This window comes from Aulostomus chinensis, chromosome 9, assembly GCF_037954235.1.
Source record: "Aulostomus chinensis isolate RoL2024-O1b breed Wild chromosome 9, RoL_Achi_v1.0, whole genome shotgun sequence".
Taxonomy (NCBI): domain Eukaryota; kingdom Metazoa; phylum Chordata; class Actinopteri; order Syngnathiformes; family Aulostomidae; genus Aulostomus; species Aulostomus chinensis.
Genome location: NC_141328.1, coordinates 27,543,825 through 27,562,379, shown reverse-complemented (window position 1 = coordinate 27,562,379; position 18,555 = coordinate 27,543,825). Strand labels below are relative to the sequence as shown.

The 18,555-nt window shown below is 44.5% G+C and overlaps 2 protein-coding genes across 4 annotated transcripts in view; one reads left to right on the top strand and one right to left on the bottom strand.

Moving 5' to 3' along the window:
* The window catches only part of arhgef25a (Rho guanine nucleotide exchange factor (GEF) 25a), a 45,135-nt gene extending 30,525 nt beyond the window's left edge, over positions 1-14,610 (top strand). For 2 of the 3 annotated variants that reach the window (XM_086214778.1, XM_086214780.1), the window contains 13 exons: positions 2,852-2,976; positions 5,989-6,055; positions 6,492-6,595; positions 6,768-6,837; positions 8,375-8,464; positions 8,774-8,866; positions 9,311-9,361; positions 9,475-9,552; positions 10,226-10,417; positions 10,670-10,850; positions 11,447-11,676; positions 11,872-12,006; positions 12,756-14,610. In XM_086214778.1, coding sequence (XP_086070904.1) covers positions 2,852-2,976; positions 5,989-6,055; positions 6,492-6,595; positions 6,768-6,837; positions 8,375-8,464; positions 8,774-8,866; positions 9,311-9,361; positions 9,475-9,552; positions 10,226-10,417; positions 10,670-10,850; positions 11,447-11,676; positions 11,872-12,006; positions 12,756-12,881 — 1,542 coding nt within the window. In that variant the 3' untranslated portion in view covers positions 12,882-14,610. The remainder of the gene's footprint in view (positions 1-2,851; positions 2,977-5,988; positions 6,056-6,491; positions 6,596-6,767; positions 6,838-8,374; positions 8,465-8,773; positions 8,867-9,310; positions 9,362-9,474; positions 9,553-10,225; positions 10,418-10,669; positions 10,851-11,446; positions 11,677-11,871; positions 12,007-12,755) is intronic. The other variant, XM_086214779.1, reaches the window with a different exon arrangement.
* Positions 14,611-15,519: 909 nt separating this feature from the next.
* sp5l (Sp5 transcription factor-like) lies at positions 15,520-18,142 on the bottom strand. The gene is made up of 2 exons (XM_086212803.1): positions 17,718-18,142; positions 15,520-17,351 (listed from the first exon to the last, which is right to left on the bottom strand). Exons 1-2 carry the CDS (start codon positions 17,769-17,771, stop codon positions 16,314-16,316), a joined length of 1,092 nt encoding a protein of 363 aa, XP_086068929.1. The 5' UTR covers positions 17,772-18,142; the 3' UTR covers positions 15,520-16,313.
* Positions 18,143-18,555: the final 413 nt, after the last annotated feature.

The following is an 18,555-nucleotide window of genomic DNA, read 5'->3' as shown; positions in this document are numbered from 1 at the left end:
AAAGAACTCTGTGCAAACATATACTCTGATTTCTCCATCATTCGGAGTACTGCAAGTCGGAGGGTTGCGTGATGTTGCGTGAATCAGCAGCAGCACCTCTCGACTGAAAACAGCGATGATAATCGGAGGATTTTGGAGTGTCTCCTGTTGTGGTGATTCGACTCCAGAACATTTAATTTCAGTCTCAGCAACACATCAAACACCATTAATGCGATTACATCAGGGGGTGAGGTCAGTGGTTTGGTGTTTTTACTGCCAATCTTTGAAGAGAGAACAAGAGGTAGATTAAACGATGTGGGTCAGTCATTCAGAACTGTGGTTTCTGTCTCTCTTCCGTTATTGGTCACGTGTCCAGAAGTACTCTATGTGCTCTTTTGTTTCCTCCTAATGTCTCCACATCATTGTCTCAGATGTGATCCCCCCCCCCCCCCCCCCCCCCACAGTAGTGCTTTTTTTTTTTTTTTTGGGAACATGTTAATTGTTTCTTGGTCAGGGGAAAGTTTTTTTCATTGCATGTCAGCTGTTCACCAAGCAGCGGTGTCAAGGAGGAAGCCGGAACTGTGGATTGCAATATTTATTTCATTGGTTTCCCCAGTGAATAGTTTGTACTGTCACAGAGAGAAAACAAATAAACAGTTTCTCATAGAGGAAAAAAAAAGAAAAAAGAATTGCTGTAAAGAATCGAGTGCTGCAGTTATCGTGTGATCTCCTCATTGCCATCCTTTCAGATTGTAGACAACAAGGCTGTTGACTCTCGGAAGACACAACAGAACCGTGTGAAACAAACTGCTCCTCTTTTCTCACTGACGCTCGTTCTGATTTGTGCTCCTATGCCTCGGGATGGATGGCTCCTCCCTCCACATGAGAATATTAGTTCCTGTGCTAAGAAACAGTTCTTGATGTCACACAGTGGTGTTGAAACGTCTCAACATCTCAAGAACATGAAACAGCAGTGTGCCACATCAAGCAGCAGCAATGGTTAACCCCAGTGAACCAGTATTTGCAGTATTGTGTGTATTCCAGCTGCAAGTGTGTTTCTGAATCCTCAAAGAAACGCCGTATAACTAAAGTTACTGATATGAATACAAAATGATATGAAAGAAACACAGACGTTGATACGTAACAGGAAGAAAAATCGGTTAAATTATTTGACCTGAAAATTATAAAGTAATTCTGACACGATGATGCTGTGCCTTTTAATATGTTTTGTAATAATGTAAGTTCAACTTTTTTCATGTGAAACAACATTTATTTTCCATTTTTCAGAAGAAACTATCAGTTAAAACTGAAATGATGGACCTACTTCTTCTAGACACATTCGCAAACACTTCTACAAACCATTTTTAAAAATTTTTTTATGAGGGCTTGTGGATAGAAAAACAAAACACGCAACCGAGAGAGGCGAGGGTAATTTTTCCTGTGGGCTTTGCCACAGCACATCTGGATGTGATCAGGGAGCCAGGGAGACCTGTCAGCCAGGCTGGAGCACTCCTAGCGGGGCAAAACGAGCTGGGAGAGCAAGGGTCCTCATGGAGTCTCTCTGTCTCCTGCTACACCCTCTTTCTCTCTCTCTCTCTCTCTCTCTCTCTCTCTCTGTCACACACACACACACACACACACACACACACACACAAATACACTTCACCATGACAGGACACAAAGCTCACAACTTGTAGTTTATCGTGGAGAGCAGGCGAACAAGTTGAACTAGGCCAAAGGGCAAATGAAGGAACTTCTGTCCGTCTTTCCATTCGCTTCTATATCTCTCCATCTATCTATTTCTCCATCAGACAGCTGCCTGCCAGGTTAGTCTGGGGGATCAGGCATACATCTGTGGTTTGTGTGTGCAGGCTTGTGTATGTGTTTAAGGTGGGGAGGTTCTGCTTGGCTAGGACAATGGGTCATAGGGATTTAGGTGAAGACAGACGGCTGCTCCTTTAGGTTTACATAGTGGAGAGAAAGTGAATTGGCTCAAAGTAATGGCTTGAACAACACGGCTAAAAATAGAGGGTTGTTTTTTCTAAGTTGCTAGAATTTCACAGATACATGGAAGTGAGTCATTTATGGAGAAAATGAACTGGATATGTGTCATTATTGTTTCTTCTGGTACAGATGTTACTCATTGAGTTAGTGATGGTTTTAGTTGCAGGCTTTGTTGCAACATGCACAATGAGTCTATATTTGCAACAGGACCCCCAAAGGAAATGATATCAATTCCAGGAAAAAGCACCGAAAGGAGGTCATGTGTATGAACACGACCGATCAGCTAACAGTAACCTTGGGTTTATCCTGCGTGTGTGTGTGTGTGTGTGTGTGTGTGTGTGTGTGTGTGTGTGTGTGTTTGTGTGTCTATTTACAGCCTCAGAAATGTTGCTGCTTCAAAAATGTAAAAAAAAACAATGTGATGTATGAACACCTGTGGTTTAATTGTCAGGTGGTAAACAAGAAAATAACATTTCTTATCTCACACATGAATCAGATATCTAATGCCACTGCCATCGGGTTCAGCAGTAATTGTGTTTCTCCTCTGGAGGAAAAACTTAATCAAGAACATTTGTTTGTCAGCTCCAGCAGCAATGAGGCCTGTTGCTCCCTCCAACTCTTCACCTCTATCTTTCATCTCTCCGTTCTCTCTGTTTATCTCTGGTTGATGCACCGTGATCAGTAACACTGACGGTCTGATCTTCCTATCATCCAATCTCTGCTCCTCATGCCTCTCTGCTGTCCCTGGTCACCTTGGCAACCTGCATCATTACCATCTCCCTCCTGCTGTCCTTGCTTACTGTATTCCTGACATGATCCACCATCGTGGCACCAAAAACATTAACAAACCATTTCTTTGTCTCCTCAGGACAATCCGTGCATCAGTGTTCTGCCAGATGACAGCAGCTCAGGCTTGATGGATGATACCTCCAGCCAGTGGTCAGCCGTGGCTGACACAGAGGAGGAGAGAAGGATGGCCTTGGAGAAAAGCATGTATGTGTTTTGTCAAGTCAGAGAAATTTCAGTTTATTGCCACTGATAAACCTCATGGCAGCGCTACGCTGCCACACGGCAGAAACAACGTGATATTTGAGTGAAGGCATGTGTAAGATTTCCATCTATGCACCACAAAGAGCAGAATAAATCATTTCAGTCCAACGTTTGTGAAGAGCAGCCGATGCTAAGATGTTCACAAAGAGCGTTTTTACCCTGGTCAATGTTTGCAAAGTAATTTGGGATTGTAGCATTCCATAATAAATGCCAACATTCATGTAACACCACGTTGCTAACAGCTAAGAAGCAGAATATTAGAGTAAGGCCACTCAGATGTTTGTGTCAAATATCCGCTCAGCAATCAATCAGTCAATATTTGGCTCCTTCTGAACCAAAGATTTAGATCAGTCACAGACAGGAGGCTGCTGGGCCTGGAGTCATCATGAGCTCCTGGTTGGTGACGTCACGTATCTGACAGATGCGCCCATAAATCGCAAGAGTTGGATTTCATCGCGGCAGGAAAGAACAGAGCAGTTTCTGCTGCCATCGCCACAATAGACCTACAGCCGCAGACCGATAATAACCACGTCCGCATTCGCAGCCTCGACTCGACCAGAGCTCAACCCACAGTCAGGCAGACCAGCCACTGTGGTCAGTGTCTGAACAGGCCACAGTCGGGGCACACCCGCCCCCAAGACCCATTACTGCAGACTCCAAGGTGAGAGAACATCTCTCCTGCTGTATCTGGCTGTGTGTTATCACTCCCTGAAGGACTGGCCCAGCACTGCTCCTGCTAAGGCATGAGGTAACACAGAGTACTTGAAGATAAATAAATCCTGATGTGATCTTCAGGCTCTATAATCAACTTATTTAGAGAATTTTCTTGAAATCTGCTCATAAGAATAGGCTTCATTGATGGAAGCTGTTTGGACACGTTGACCCGGCGAGGGCAGCGCTGGTGTAAATAATACCATTAATGATGGCTGGATTCCATTGAGCTGCTTGATTTTCAGGGTCCTGCGAGGTCACTCTTCCACAGTCAGGACTCACTTAGACGCCAGTATCCAACAAAGCCATTATTAATGCAATTTCTCCGCGCTGACAAGTCAAACCTCTTCTGTGAAAAAGGACCATGAATCAGGTCACTGCACTAGAATACAGAAGAACAACACTTCTCTGTAATTTTAAACATATTTCCCAGGATGTTTCCCAGAAAGAACTGTGTAATTTGGTGCATCTGGTTCTTGGGATACAACTTGTTTTTCAGACTGTATACATGGCAATTACTTCCTCATTAATTTGAGTTTAGAAGACACGACCAGGAAATTATATAAGTGGTGGTATAGTAGTATTGGTGAGGCGAGCCGAGTTTATTTGTACTGTACCATTCAACAAGAAGGCAAGTCAAAGTTACTCTCATAAACGACGGTGAGATTAAACAGATGATTAGTGTTGGAGTACAGTACAGTGTAAAGTTCGATCCTTTCCAAATTTGATTAAGTAAAAAGCAGTGGCAAACAGAAAGGTTCTGAGCCTGGATTCAAAAGAGTAAGAGCAGACCTCAAGTTCTCTGGAAGATTGTTCCAGATATGTGGAACATATTAACCAAACGCTGCTTCCCTTTGTTGGGTTTTGACTCTGCGAAAAGAAAGAAAATCAGTCCCAGATGATCAGAGATGCTTGGATGGTTCATAACGAATCAGCAGATCAGAAATGTATTTTTCTCCTAAACCATTTACTGCTTTTAAACTGATAGCGATTTTTTTTTTAAATCAATTCGATGAAGCAAGTTAAACCAGTGCAAAGATCTGAGAACTAGAATGACGTGATTTAGAACTGCAGCCTTCTGAATCAGCACAGCTGTCTTCTCCAGAGAAATGGTCCTCCATCCCTCTGAAGATAAAAGCCTGGGAGTGGTATTGTAAATCTTCCTGAGGTATAAATTAATAATTGGTGGATTCTTTTTTTTTTTTTTTTTTTTCAATTTCTTATTACTGATATAAAATGTTGGTCAAAACCAAGATTCCAAGCTTGGTTTGTTGTTTTTCCTGTTGGCGACTACGCTGAGCACTGCTGTTAAACTCCGGCAAAAACAATTATTTCCATTATGTCTTTATTCAAGTGAAGGATGTTTTGGCACAACCAAGCCCTCATTAGTTCAGTGCATCCACTCGGTGCTCGGTGTCAGTTCTTGCATTGTTTTGTAAAATGTTAATCGTTGAGGAGTTGTTTAGCGGCCAGGAATATGCCCTCTCACAATGATTTAACCAGAAAATGCAATGTTTGATGCGTTCCTGTATTCGGTCGTTGGTGAGGTGTCTAGAGATTTGTACTTGGCGTATTCAGGGAGACAGTCACGCCAACAGACGGATGACTGTTTGCAGAAGGTCTGATGTCACAAAGTCAAAAAAACATGTTCGTTCAAGCCTGTGGGGAGAATACGCCTGTCTAAAATTAAAAATAAAATAAAATAATATGATAATAAAATAATAATAATAAAAATTAAAATGAGTGTCACACGGAAAAAAGCAATATTTCAGTCCAAATTAAGGAGTTTTCCTGCATCTCATGACCTTCATCAGTTGATGTCACGTGAGTACTGGGCTGAGTCGTGGGATCTTCATAACCACTGAGTGACATATGTGATGGTTGATAATTCCACAAAAAATGATCTTTGAATTACTCCCTTGCAGTTGGGAAACAACATTTACGCTCCCATTTTACACGCTTGTGTGTTCAGTTGATCTGCTGTGTGCTGACGCAAAGTCGCAGAAGTTTACACAATAATGAATTGGGTTTAGTTCATTTGCGACGTATCAACTGACCTGTCTGTTTCCCCCAAGATTTACACCGAATTACAGTCTTCTTCCCTGGAAGCGTCCCAAAATAATGAGTTTCAAATGAATCCCTAACTACAAATTTATTAGGATACTCGGACCCGCAAAACAGATTGTTAGAAAAGTTGTTGCAGTGGCAGTCAAACACTAATCCCTGCATTTCTTATCTTTACAGGTATGTACTGAAGGAGCTTATAGAGACAGAGAAACACTATGTAGCAGACCTGGGGCTCATAGTGGAGGTAAACCTGGCAGCCTGACAGCTCAGCACACACAATCAGCACCGACACAGAAGAGGAAACTTAGTCAGTCCGTCAGAGAGAGGGAGAGAGAGAGAGAGAGAGAGAGAGAGGGAGAGAGAAGAGAGAGAGCTCTAAATCCTTATCATCACAATTCCTGCACTTTCCTCCAACCCACCGTTTCCAGTCTGAGGCAGATTTGGTGAATTATGAGCTTGAAGAGTATTATGTTGCAAGTCGATCCCTCTCCTGTGGCCATAAATAGCTGGAGATATTTTGGTTCACAGAAAGGTTTTTCACTATCTGAAAGTCACTAAAAGCTTGATATTAGCTCACGTGTTATTGCTACAATGTGGTTTAACAGCCTAACTGCATTTAAAGGGATTATTCAGCGACCTGTGCGAGCTTTTGTATCAGTGGCTCTATCTTTCTCCTGCAGGGTTACATGGCCACGATGAGCTCTAAAGGTATACCAGAGGACATGAAGGGAAAAGACAAGATTGTGTTCGGGAACATTCACCAAATATTTGACTGGCATAAAGAGTGAGTCTTTGATTGTGTTTTTTTTTCCTCATGTTGAAAAAAAAATGTGTCCGCACTTGAAGCAAAAGACAAATGGTGATTTATAGCATTTCTGGTTGAAAGGAGGACAAAGTAACAATAGGTCAAGAGAAACTGAGAAATCTTGAAAATGTGCGTGGTTTTTTTTCTGTAGCTACTTCCTAGGAGAGCTGGAGAAGTGTTTGGAAGAGTCGGAGAGACTGGCTCAGCTCTTCATTAAGCATGTGAGTATGACTGCAGTGCAGGCACATGCACACAATCACACACAGGAACACACACGTCACTGGAAGTGTCTGGCTCTGCTTCCTTGTGCTGTTTGGAGTCGGTGTAAATAGAGCTAAGAAAACAGCCGGAGCGCCTGTTTATCCTGTACTGTACCTTTCAACTGTCAACATCCCTCCTCTACTATTATTGATACGTCTCAGTCTTACACCAGTGCATGGAGTGAACACACACACACACACACACACACACACACACACACACACACACACACACACACACACACACACACAGGAACACACACATCACTGGAACAACACACTGGCTGGTTTCCAGTCTGGGCTGGACTGGTCAGGAAACAGCAGGGAAAAAACAGCCAGAAAAGACAACATGAAAAAGATTGGGAATAACAAACTCTTAGCTCAGGCTCTTTGATACGAAGGCTTTTTCCACCCAAAACGGCGACCTACTTCTTCCTACGTATTTTGGCTCGGGAATGAATCAAGCGATACATGCAATATATTTACTTAGCATAGATTCTAGGCAGTATGGAATGACAGGGCTTACACATGGGGAGCAAATTAGATTTATATTTAGAGGTTAAGTAGTGGCACGTGCAGAAAGAGCAGCCATGATGAGTAACTTTGCTTTGTCTGAGGAAGATTAACTTAAATGTCTGGGTTTTTTTTTTTTGTGTGTGTGTGTGTGTAGTCAATCTTGTCTCTTTGCTCTTTAAACAATCCAATAAGGTTCAGCCCACGAGATAATCAACTTTAAAAAGCTTGCGGTGGAATAAAGATACTTGTAACTAAAGCTGAGCACGGTGTCAGACTGTGAAAACAAGCAGACTGGGAGCACGGCCTTAATGAAAAGCAGAGTCCAGTTCACTTTTAACAAGAGCTGTGTCACCAATATGCAACGTGTGTGCGCACACGCACACACACACACACACACACACACACGCACGCACACACACACGTAGATATGCAGCAACTCTGCTGGTATAAGGAATCCTGCATGGACGCACTCCTGCGGTAGACTCCCTCCCTGGTTTGATTTCACATGCATCCGTGTCCTCGTCAGTGTTGCGTGACGTCCATGTTCAGGTGGAGCAGCTCAGTGGTCTCTAGGTTACAAAGCCATGCAGCTTGTTGCTAGGTACAGTCTCATAACAGCAAGCTCTCAAAGGCTCTGGTTACACAGACGGTAACCTGGGTAAATTATACATAACCTGATGCTCATCTAGACACAACGCCATTAGGGCTGTCAGGGCTGCCACATCTGCGCTCTCATGCCAATTAGTCACAGAAGAGTAGGCGCAAAGCAGACAGAGTTCGCTTCAAAGGCCCTGGACTCGGCGACAAATCATTATTGCTCTGCTCCTTTTCAGCAGCAGAAAGACTGCAAGAGGGTTATTTTCTTTTTCTTGCTCTCTTTCATTTGTGCTCTTTTTTTTATTTGTATTGTAATTACAGAGTAATTTGTCTAATAGTGAGGAGGCATTGCCGTAATTTGATGTGTGTTCTGCTTGTAATGCAGGAGAGGCGTCTGCATATGTATGTCGTATACTGTCAGAACAAGCCCAAGTCAGAACACATTGTCTCGGAATACATTGAGACCTACTTTGAGGTGAGTGTCTCTTCATCTACAACTCTACCCGCCTACCCACTCACCCACCCATCTCCCTCCCTACCTCCCTAACCTACCCACTCACCCACCCATCTCCCTCCCTACCTCCCTAACCTACCCACTCACCCACCCATCTCCCTCCCTACCTCCCTAACCTACCCACTCACCCATCCATCTCCCTCCCTACCTCCCTAACCTACCCACTCACCCACCCATCTCCCTCCCTACTGCTGATACATTGCCATATTAGCTGGGATGTTGACTTGTGTGTTGACTCGCGTGTTGTTTGGTGTCCGTCTTCGCCGTCAGGAATTGCGGCAGCAGCTGGGCCACAGGCTGCAGCTCAACGACCTGCTCATCAAACCTGTCCAGAGGATCATGAAGTACCAGCTGCTGCTCAAGGTGAAAAGCAGGGCACTGCTCTGCTGTTGATCACACACACCAGCACGTATACACACACCCTGGTGTTCACCCAACAGCTGTCTGACACTGCAGGGTTAGTCACAGGCCTGGAAACATACAAGTACATAAACACAGTCTTGCCTGTGCAGAAACACTGATGACACACTGAACACACTGCCTGTACAGACTTCAGAGAAGAAGAGACAGTGACATAATGGAACTCCATTGTTGTCAACACTTTTACGACAAAAAAAAAGATTTGTAAAAGTCTTTGAAGATGGTCATAAAATGACACCCCTGATATAAAACTTTATCTAAATATAAAACATTGCCCCTCAGCATTCAAATGAAAGGTGGTTTCAGCACCCATAAATACTGCTCCAGATGCACGCTGGCCAGTAAACCTTGAATGCTCTGGTGACCATGCTGTGTTTATTCGAGCAGGACTTCCTGAAGTATTACACCAAAGCTGGGATGGACACGGAGGAGTTAGAGGTAGGTGTTCTGCTGCAGAAAGGTTCAAGCTTGTGTTATGGTCCTTTTAATAGCGTTCCTGTTAACAAGTTTGCTTTCTATTTTGATTTTTTTTTTTTTTTTTTTTTTTACAGAAAGCAGTAGAAGTGATGTGCTTTGTGCCAAAACGTTGCAATGACATGATGAATGTGGGCCGACTACAAGGCTTTGAGGTAAGTCTCAGGAATGGAGATCACGCTGCAAGTCTTTATTTTAAAAACGGCTTATTTACCATCCTCCCCAGCAGATGAGAGGGAAGAGGGCCTGCCCTTCTCTCCTCTGTGTACAGTGAGCTGAGACTGGCTGAGCGCTGGTTAGCTTAGCACAGTGAATGGGGTGAGGAATGTTAGCGTATCATTGCCAAAAGTTAAGAAGTTAAAGTCTTTTACAACAGTTAGATTAGCGGTTGTTGGGATAATCGAGCCACAGGAATGCATCAAGTACATTCACATGTTCACAGATGTATAGATTTCTTGCTTTTATGGTAAAGTAAGGCACAGGATCTTGATTTGTCCAGGAATAATCATCCATCACCCATCAAAGTCGGCCAAGACTGGAAGCAGCAGCTGCCATCAATAAATGCTTTGCTATATGAGCTATATTATGACCGTGATCACAGTATCTTGTGATCTTACATTTTTTCATAGAGAATGTGTGAATAACACAAGGGATTATCATCTTGGAAAAAAGTGTATTCGGTACATTTTGATGGAGTTTTGTTAGCATTTCCAAAGACCAACCATTCAAGCGCGAGCAGTCAGCAGATCTCTGTGGGTCTCCAGCAAATTCCTCATGCCAGCTATTCACCTGATGTTTATAATGTTTCCCTGCATCGTGGCGTACCAGGGGAAGATCACCGCCCAGGGCAAACTCCTCCAACAGGACACCTTCACTGTGACCGAGCAGGACAGTGGCTTCTTGTCCCGGGCCAAGGAACGAAGGGTCTTTCTGTTTGAGCAGCTGGTCATCTTCAGCGAGCCCATTGACAGGAAGAAAGGCTTCTCACTCCCTGGTTACATCTTTAAGAACAGCATCAAGGTGGGCGTCTGCTAAGCTTCCATGAGCTGAGATCAGCTACACAGGATGTTTATCCAAATAAAATACCAAGAAATGACATAGAAACCTACCTCCAAGTTGACAGTTACGCAACCGATTCACGCCATGCTAATTCTTGCCCAAGAGTTACATAATGTAACGTTTTCAAGGCTTGCATACGCTAGTGGAGAATTTAACAAGCAACAGCGCAGGATGGACTCCTCACAGATGCTAGTCAGATGTAATATGTTCCAGGTGAGCTGCCTGGGGGTGGAGCCCACTGTGGATGGCGATGATGCACGCTTTGTGCTGACGTCACGCAACCCCGATGCCAGTTTGGTGCGCTTCCAGTTGCTGGCCTCTTCCCCTGAAATCTGCAGGGCCTGGGTCAATGATGTGGTTCAGATCTTGGAAACTCAGCGTAACTTCCTTAATGGTGAGTCCCTGCTGGGCTGGAACGCTTGAGCCACATCGCCCTCGATCCATAAATCACGTTTCAGCTCGACATGTTTTCAATTCATTGACTTTTCTGTCAGTTCACATGCAGTGTAAGTGGTTGCACCAGTGTGATCTTTTTTTTCTTCTGTAGTCTCTTGGAGCAGTAGAATGAAAACTCATTCACAAAAAGGATTCTGCAGGAATCAGAGAAGTAACGATAGTAATGCAAATAAACATGATGACATAATCCAAATGATAATATAAATCGCTGAGATTACATGATATTAAATTGAAAGGTTCTCACTTTATATTAGCTTGGTGATTCACCATCTCAGTATTTCACTTACCTCACTGCTTTGACCTACCGACTTAGAAACCTGCACATTTTGTCTTGTGGTATCAGAATTTCAACTTTGCATTTGCAGTTTTTCATTGTTTCACTTTTCTCCTTTTTTTTTTTTTTTTTTTTAGGATTGGCAACATTTATTCCTTAAAAATGACATAAAAAAGCGAATGCTTAATCCTCATGATGAAATGTTTTGTTAATTAAGCAGACAGAATTATCAATAGTCTCTGTTCCTCTTTGTCTTTCAGCCTTACAGTCTCCTATTGAGTATCAGCGGCGAGAAAGCAAGTCTAACAGCCTGGGCCGCAGCATGAGACCGCCTCTGTCTGCTGCCGGGGCCCTACGGCCCCACTCCTCCGCTTCTATAGACCGTCACCGGCTGCCCTCCCTCCACTCGCATAACACCTCCCTGCCCACCCTCTACCTGCCCAGCCAAGGCCAGAGCCAAGGACCCAGTGAGACGTACTCACTGCGAGATGTAGGTTCCCACTCATCTTTTTCTTCCCTTCATCCACCGACACCATCCTGCACTTCCCTCTCGCACACACCTCGATGGACACACACATAATAATAATGATAATAATAATAATGATAACAATGATAATACACCAAGAGTTATTCTGTGAATGCATTTGAGTGATGAGTGACCCCCCCCCCTTGTTTGCATTTGCAGCCCACTCTGGTCCAGCTGTGCCCTGCTGACTCCCACACTGTTTCTCCATCACACGTTCAACTGGCTTTAACTGAGCAACCAAACTGTCAAGCTGTGTCAAACGGGTTGTACACACCCAGCACCCAAATCACACAGGTACTGTGTATGCATATATAAAGAGGCTAAGCGCTCTATGTGGGGGGGCACGGAGCTGAACGTACCAGCAACTGAAGAATGAATCAGCATACTGGACTACTGTACAGCTTCTAACGATATTCTAGTCTGCTCTTAAGCTAATTTGAGGGTAATAATTAGTAATCAGTAACCATTTATTGGACACACACACACACACACACACACACACACACACACACACACACGCATGCACGCAAGTAATAAAAAGAGTTATTTCTCCCCCTATCGGATGAAAGAGGAACCAGCTGCACTTTTTTTTTTTAGCTTGTTAATACAAAGAAGGGAAATTCCATCGCGCCAGACAAATTATAACATTCTCCAAAATTTCGGGCCTGTCAGCTTTGTGAGCATCCTGTTTTTGGGCTCTACTCTACCATTAGCTACATCTCCCTCCGTCATCACTGGGCAGCAGCAGCATTGTTGTTCTCCACCTTGTTCTCTGTTTACTCAAGCTGGATAGTCTTAGTATATAACAAACAGGAAGCAGACTGAGTCGGATAAGGAAGTCAGAGAGAGATGCCTATCACGAGCAGTCCAGGGGGGACGAGGGCAACAATGACTTTGTTCATCTGAGGCTATTATCATGTAATCACATTTTTACATTTTCCATTAAATGTTGGACAGGAGAAGATTTTCTTCATATAGTTTTTGCTCTGCACCGTAAATGATTATGATGTTTGATGTGTGTGACGAGAGTTCTGTCCATCCAGCAGAGAGCAGGAGAGGGCTGCCGCAGGGGTCCGGCTGCTGATCCCGGGAGCCAGGCTCCATTTTCGGGCCTCTCAGCAGGACGACGACCCAGCAACCTGGCTCAGCTGGCTGAGGATGACCTATGAACTCTGATGCTGTCTGACCCCCCCCCCCCCCCTCCCCCCAAGTCAGAGGGACAGCAGCTAACACCACGGCGGTGCAGTTTAAGCTGGGCTCAAGTCTTAGCTGGCTCAAAGAGAGAGGATGAACCTGAAGGAATAAGAACTCCTGTTACCAGAGAGCCGGTCAGCGGGAAGAGACCAGCTTTGGCCCCCGTCTGTGTCCACGAACATCTTAAAGCCAGCAGGATTTTACTGGGCTCGAGTGAAACACTCCACAGACACTCAATGTTAGAACAGTATCTGCTTTTTACCTTTTTGAGAGTTTGTATATTCTTCTCTCTCTCGAAGGGCGAGGGGGATTTATTTGAAAGAGAATATCCATTCCTAATTGGGGAGGTCACTGGAGTTAGTGTATGCATGTGTGTGTGTGTGTGCGCGTGTGTGTGCGTGCGTGTGTGTTCATGGAGGAATGTATGGACCTTTTGTGTGCATGAGAGTGTGCAAAGACAAGCGTCTGTTCTTCTGGGAGATTTCCTAATGTTTGGTTCTTCTGATTCCCTGTCGTGAAGACAAATACAGCTCCATTGATACGTTGTGTCATCCCCTGCTGACAACTGAGTTAGCTGTTTATGTTGACAGGAACAGGAATGGAAACACTTGATCTGAACAACCTTAAACTCTCGAATTTTAACCCAAAGCGAAGAGCTTCCTCTCTCGGCAGTGTGGAGAGCCCTGTGTGTGTTCTCTGATTCTGTTTGACTGGCCCTCGTCTGATCTGGACAAAAAAAAAAAAAAAAAAAAAAAGCAGTGAGGGAGCCCTCTAGAGGTTTTCTGTGGGTACGACGTCACTTCAGAATATTTTTTTTTGCTCCAGAAGAGTTGCTTCAGGGGTGCATTCAAAGGGACTGCTGTGCTGACCCCGAGTGTTGCATGCAACATCTCCTTGAGGATTTGCTACTTTCTACACATCTTTCATTACAAGTCAACATTGGTAGGTTGTGATGTTGAGGACTCACAAGTCCTTAGAAGCATCGGTTTAATCTAATATGAATTTTGTTAATCCACTGTTGTCATGTCAAGACTGTGCACCACTTCTATAATCTCTGTTAGCCCTTGTGGATTAAATACTGTACAGTGCATACCATACAGGCAGTCGTACATTTCAAAATGCAAGATGAAGGATGACCCAGGCATACCAAGACATGTTCCAGTTCCAGTCGGTTTAAATGAAGGATAATATTTTACCGGATAAAGAGGATGACAAATCTGCATGCCCCCCTTTCTCAAACAACAGTGCCAAAAACAGCAGCTAATTTCTTGCTTGTCACAATTTTGCTTTTGCCACAAGTCTTACAAAGCAAGCATAGATGTGTTTGTTCAATGCCTCAGTGACGGATGGAGATTCAAGGTGGCTGCTTTATCATCGTCAGGTCAGTTCTTCTTTTTGGCCAGTAGAGGTCCACACAAGGCTTTCACATTTATTTGGATCATACAGCTGCACCAAAGATCAATGGGCCTCCAACGTCAGAGCTCACGCTGACGCAAAAGCTGCTCAACAAGCAATTACTCCAATTTAAGTGAAAGAGATCAGGTGAGTGGAATAATGTGAACTGGTCTGTTTTTATTGGAGTGAGTCAGTTCTGCATGTAACACAGAGGGATACCACTACAGAGAACCAAATGACATTAAACCAAGAGGATTATCCAATGCCATGTTTGACTGAGTGGAAACTGTTGTATCGTATCAAATAAAAAGTGTCTTTTTTGCATTTAGGTTTGAGTGTCTCGACATTGCATCTCTTGATTGACTTCATGTCTTGTTTCATTAATTCTGTGCCTTTTACTGGAAGTCCCTTCCAAACACCTGCGTAAAGACACGATGGATACAACTGAAGTATTAAATCACCACTGAATGCAACTATTTTCTGTGGAATTTAGGAGCTCCTGATAAGGACACAGGCTAAGGATTTGTTCTTGCTTTGACGTCCCCCTTTGGAGAAAGTTCAAACGGGCTTAAAAACAAAGAGAAGAAACCCCTGGATGAGCAGACATCTGGTTGGCTGGCCTCTGAATAAAGCCCCATTCTGGGCTATAAAGCAGGGCCTATCGTAACACGGCTGTGATATATGGAGGCAGGGGACGGGAGGGGGGGTGAGGGGGTATTAACTTTCACAAGGGTGCAAAATCAAAGGGAGTTTCTGTCACCACTGAGGGGGTCTCAGCAACAGGGGTCCCATTCACAGGGAATTCCTCTCCAGTGCCCTCTGTTGCATCTGTTGACTCAATCTTCTCCATTGAGAGAAAGAAAACACCCATTAAAAGCCACATGACTGTGAACTTGATTGCAGGAGGCGAGACAAACAGCCCCGTCAATGGGATGAGTATTTACTCGGAGGTGTGAAAGTCTTTGAACAGCCCACCATGTTGGCCCTCTTGAGGTGCTCCTTCCTTCGCGCCAACAGCACCGCAAGCAACTTTTGTATTCTGAATAACGTCAAATTATCATTTGAATCTAATGTTAACCCTTTAGGAGCTCTGAGGCTTTCACGCATTTGTCGACAGAAGGCGAAAGCCATCGACTCTCACTGTCAGTCAGATATTTACATCACAATTAAAGATGAGAGGAAATACCATTAAGGAAACATAGGATTGTTTCAGCAAGGACAAAGTTTATTAAAATTTACATGCGGCCATGACCCCAATAGAATTGTTCACATTTATACATCATTTACAAAGAACTTTTGAATGTTTGCTAATCTGACGCGATGGTGCTTGACTTTGCTGCTGAAGAGCAGACGAGACAAATCTGAACATCAAAGACTCTCATGTTTACATTTCAAAAAAAAAAGATTTCTATCTCCAAGCAGACGAATTATGAAAAGTTCCGGAATAAAAGTCTAATTATCAACACAAACGTCGGCGTCTTCCAGCTCTGAACCTGTTTCCCAGGGAATTTTTGAACAGCAAACTTAAGCTGTACTAAGGCATTCATTTAATCGGAACGTGATAATATGGAACATATCGGGATCCACCTTTCCGATCAGTTCTGCCACATCATTCACATGGATAAAATATTTACATCAGGAACTTTGAAAAAAAAAGAAAAGAGTTTCTTATCGGTTGAAATTTGAACAAATCTTTGTTGAAGGCATAATGTCAGTTTTGTTCCAGGTGAAATCTGCTTGTGTGGCATTTTGTGCGCTACACCGACGCAGCCAAACTCTCACAGCATCCACAGGAAAAAGGCTTCAAGTTTTCTTGAATCAAAGAGCACACGAGTCTCTAAATAGGTTTTTTTTTTTATCATACTGATTAAAGTCAAAAGTAGTTTGGACAACACGAGATGTAAGGGGAGCTCGATGCTTACCCTCTAGTGCAGACCTATGGCAGTAAGTGTGAGTCACTCACTCTGTCCCGCAGTTTTTGTGTCTTATGTTGGAATGATGGACCTCAGAGATCACTCTCTCTTGATATTGGTGAGCAGAGGCTCTGTACTCTGTGACGACTGTCCAGACCGGCTCTTCCTGGTCTGGTGGGTCTTGACATGTTTGGAGAGGTGATCGCTCCTCATAAACCTCTTGCCGCACTGCTGGCACCCAAATCGTTTCTCCCCGGTGTGTGTGCGGAGATGCCGCTGTAGCTCATCTGAACGGGTGAAGCTTTTACCGCAGAAGAGCCAGTTACAGATGAAGGGCCTCTCCCCAGCGTGCCAGCGCAGATGGGCCTTGAGGTGCGAGGTCTTCTTGTACACTTTGCCACACTCGGGAATGTGGCAGATGTGCAGTCTCTTCTTTCCGAACTCTAACCCCCCACCATTAGTTTGGCAGTTGGGGCACTTGCAGCGTCTGCAGCGGCGTGTGGAGCTGAGCAGGCCTTTGGAGGTTCCCTGCAGAAGAGCAGCTATCTGAGGCTGGTGGCCCAACACCAGCTGCCTGCCCAGGGAGAAGGGATGGTTGGAGGGGGTGGCATTGGTTTGGGGTAGGCTCCACCATTGTTGCCCTTCCTCCACATGGCCTCCAGGCAGGTGATGCCTGGCTGAGGAGTTCTGGAGGAAGCTCGGGAAGTTTTGTCCCATACTGTTGTGCTGAGGATAATAGGGGCCGTTGGCCTGTGGCTGTGAGGACAGCACTTTGACCGGAGACAGTTCGAAGGAGTAGGACGAGGGAGGTTCAGCCGGAGGGGTGAGAGGCAGCTCATGGTGGTGGTGATGATGAGGGTGATGGTGATGGTGGCCCAAACCAGACTGCATGTGTCCTGGGAACTGCACCTTGGGCACGGTGAAGGTCATTTGGTGTGTGCTGAGGGCTGTGCTGGGCGCCATGTCATTGCTCCAGAGCTGAAACATCCCAGATGTGGAGCTGACCGTGCCCTCGTAAGGGAACTGGGAGCCTTCGGAGCCCATGGTGCCTCCCACCTGCCAGGCCTGGCTACAGGTGGTGGCTAGGAAGGACAGGGCGTTAGGTGGTCCCTCTGGAGAGGAGCTGGGTGTGCGGTCCTGTGGGGTAACAAACAAGAACATCAGGATACAAAAGCCACAGTTAAGACGAAAAACGAAATTAAATCTTGCCATTAAATTTCCAGCAATAAAAAAACGTCTGTCTTTAGTAGAAGGAGTTGCAATTAGTTAGTCAGAAATTAGTTTCTAATATTTAGGAGAATTTGCTTCATGTCATGCAAAGGTTTGACATTTCTTTAACTATTACAACAAGGTGAATTGTTTCCATACAGGTAAATCATCATCATTCATTACGCACGAGCTGCAGAGTGGAGCGCTCTCTCCTCTACACAACCAGCAAATAATTCCGCGCTCATCGCGTCAAAAAAAAAAAACAACGAAAAAAAAGATGGTTCTACCACAAACCTGTAGAAAGGTGTGCAAAAAGTTGTCAGTCCTTTGTATCGTCAGCGCAGCCATCTGTTCTCGCGCTCCTTCTTCACGCACTTGCAACTCAAACTCCGCCGAGAGGCGACGACGCACGAAGTCTCAGCTCGGCGCGCAGACGGAGGGGAAGCTCTCTCCCGGCTCTTCAGTAACACTCTGGAGGTGCGGACAGGAAAATCCCGCGTCATTCAAATGTCCCAAGATCCACTAGATAAATATTTAGGGTGCTGGTTGCAGTCCAGGACATTTAGGTGCTGAAGCGGCAGCTCTCAGGCAGGCGAGGGTGTGAAGTTGGAGAAGCGCGCAGTAAATCCCTGCGATCATCTACAAGCGCCTGAGCTGCATCTTCTCTTTATAGAGAGAAAAGATCCGCTCAACGGGGTCTCCAGTATGATGCAGGAGAGCCAGTCAATAGAGGGGAGATGTGAGGAAGGAGGGAGGGGGGATTGTTAGGTGAAGGGGTGGGCTACTCATAATTTCACTCAATTTCAACCAAATGCTGACCCCAGGAACTGACTCCTCCTTCAATTGTTATGGAAAAAAAAGAAGACTTGAGGTATGAGATCTCCTGTAATATCCAGTTATCCATATTCCTTTTTTTTTATTACTTAAAAATAAACCTGACACAACTGTTGTTGTAAATGATTTTAAAATAGCATTTCAAAGAGCTTTTATTTAATGTTTCAGCAACTTTCAGTATCCACACAAAGGACCAAATTTTGCACGAGGACAAAGTGCTTATTCTGTAAGATGAATATAGCCAGCTGAGTCAGAGTGGATCACTTGGGGACTATTTGCATACTGCTTCAACCTCTAC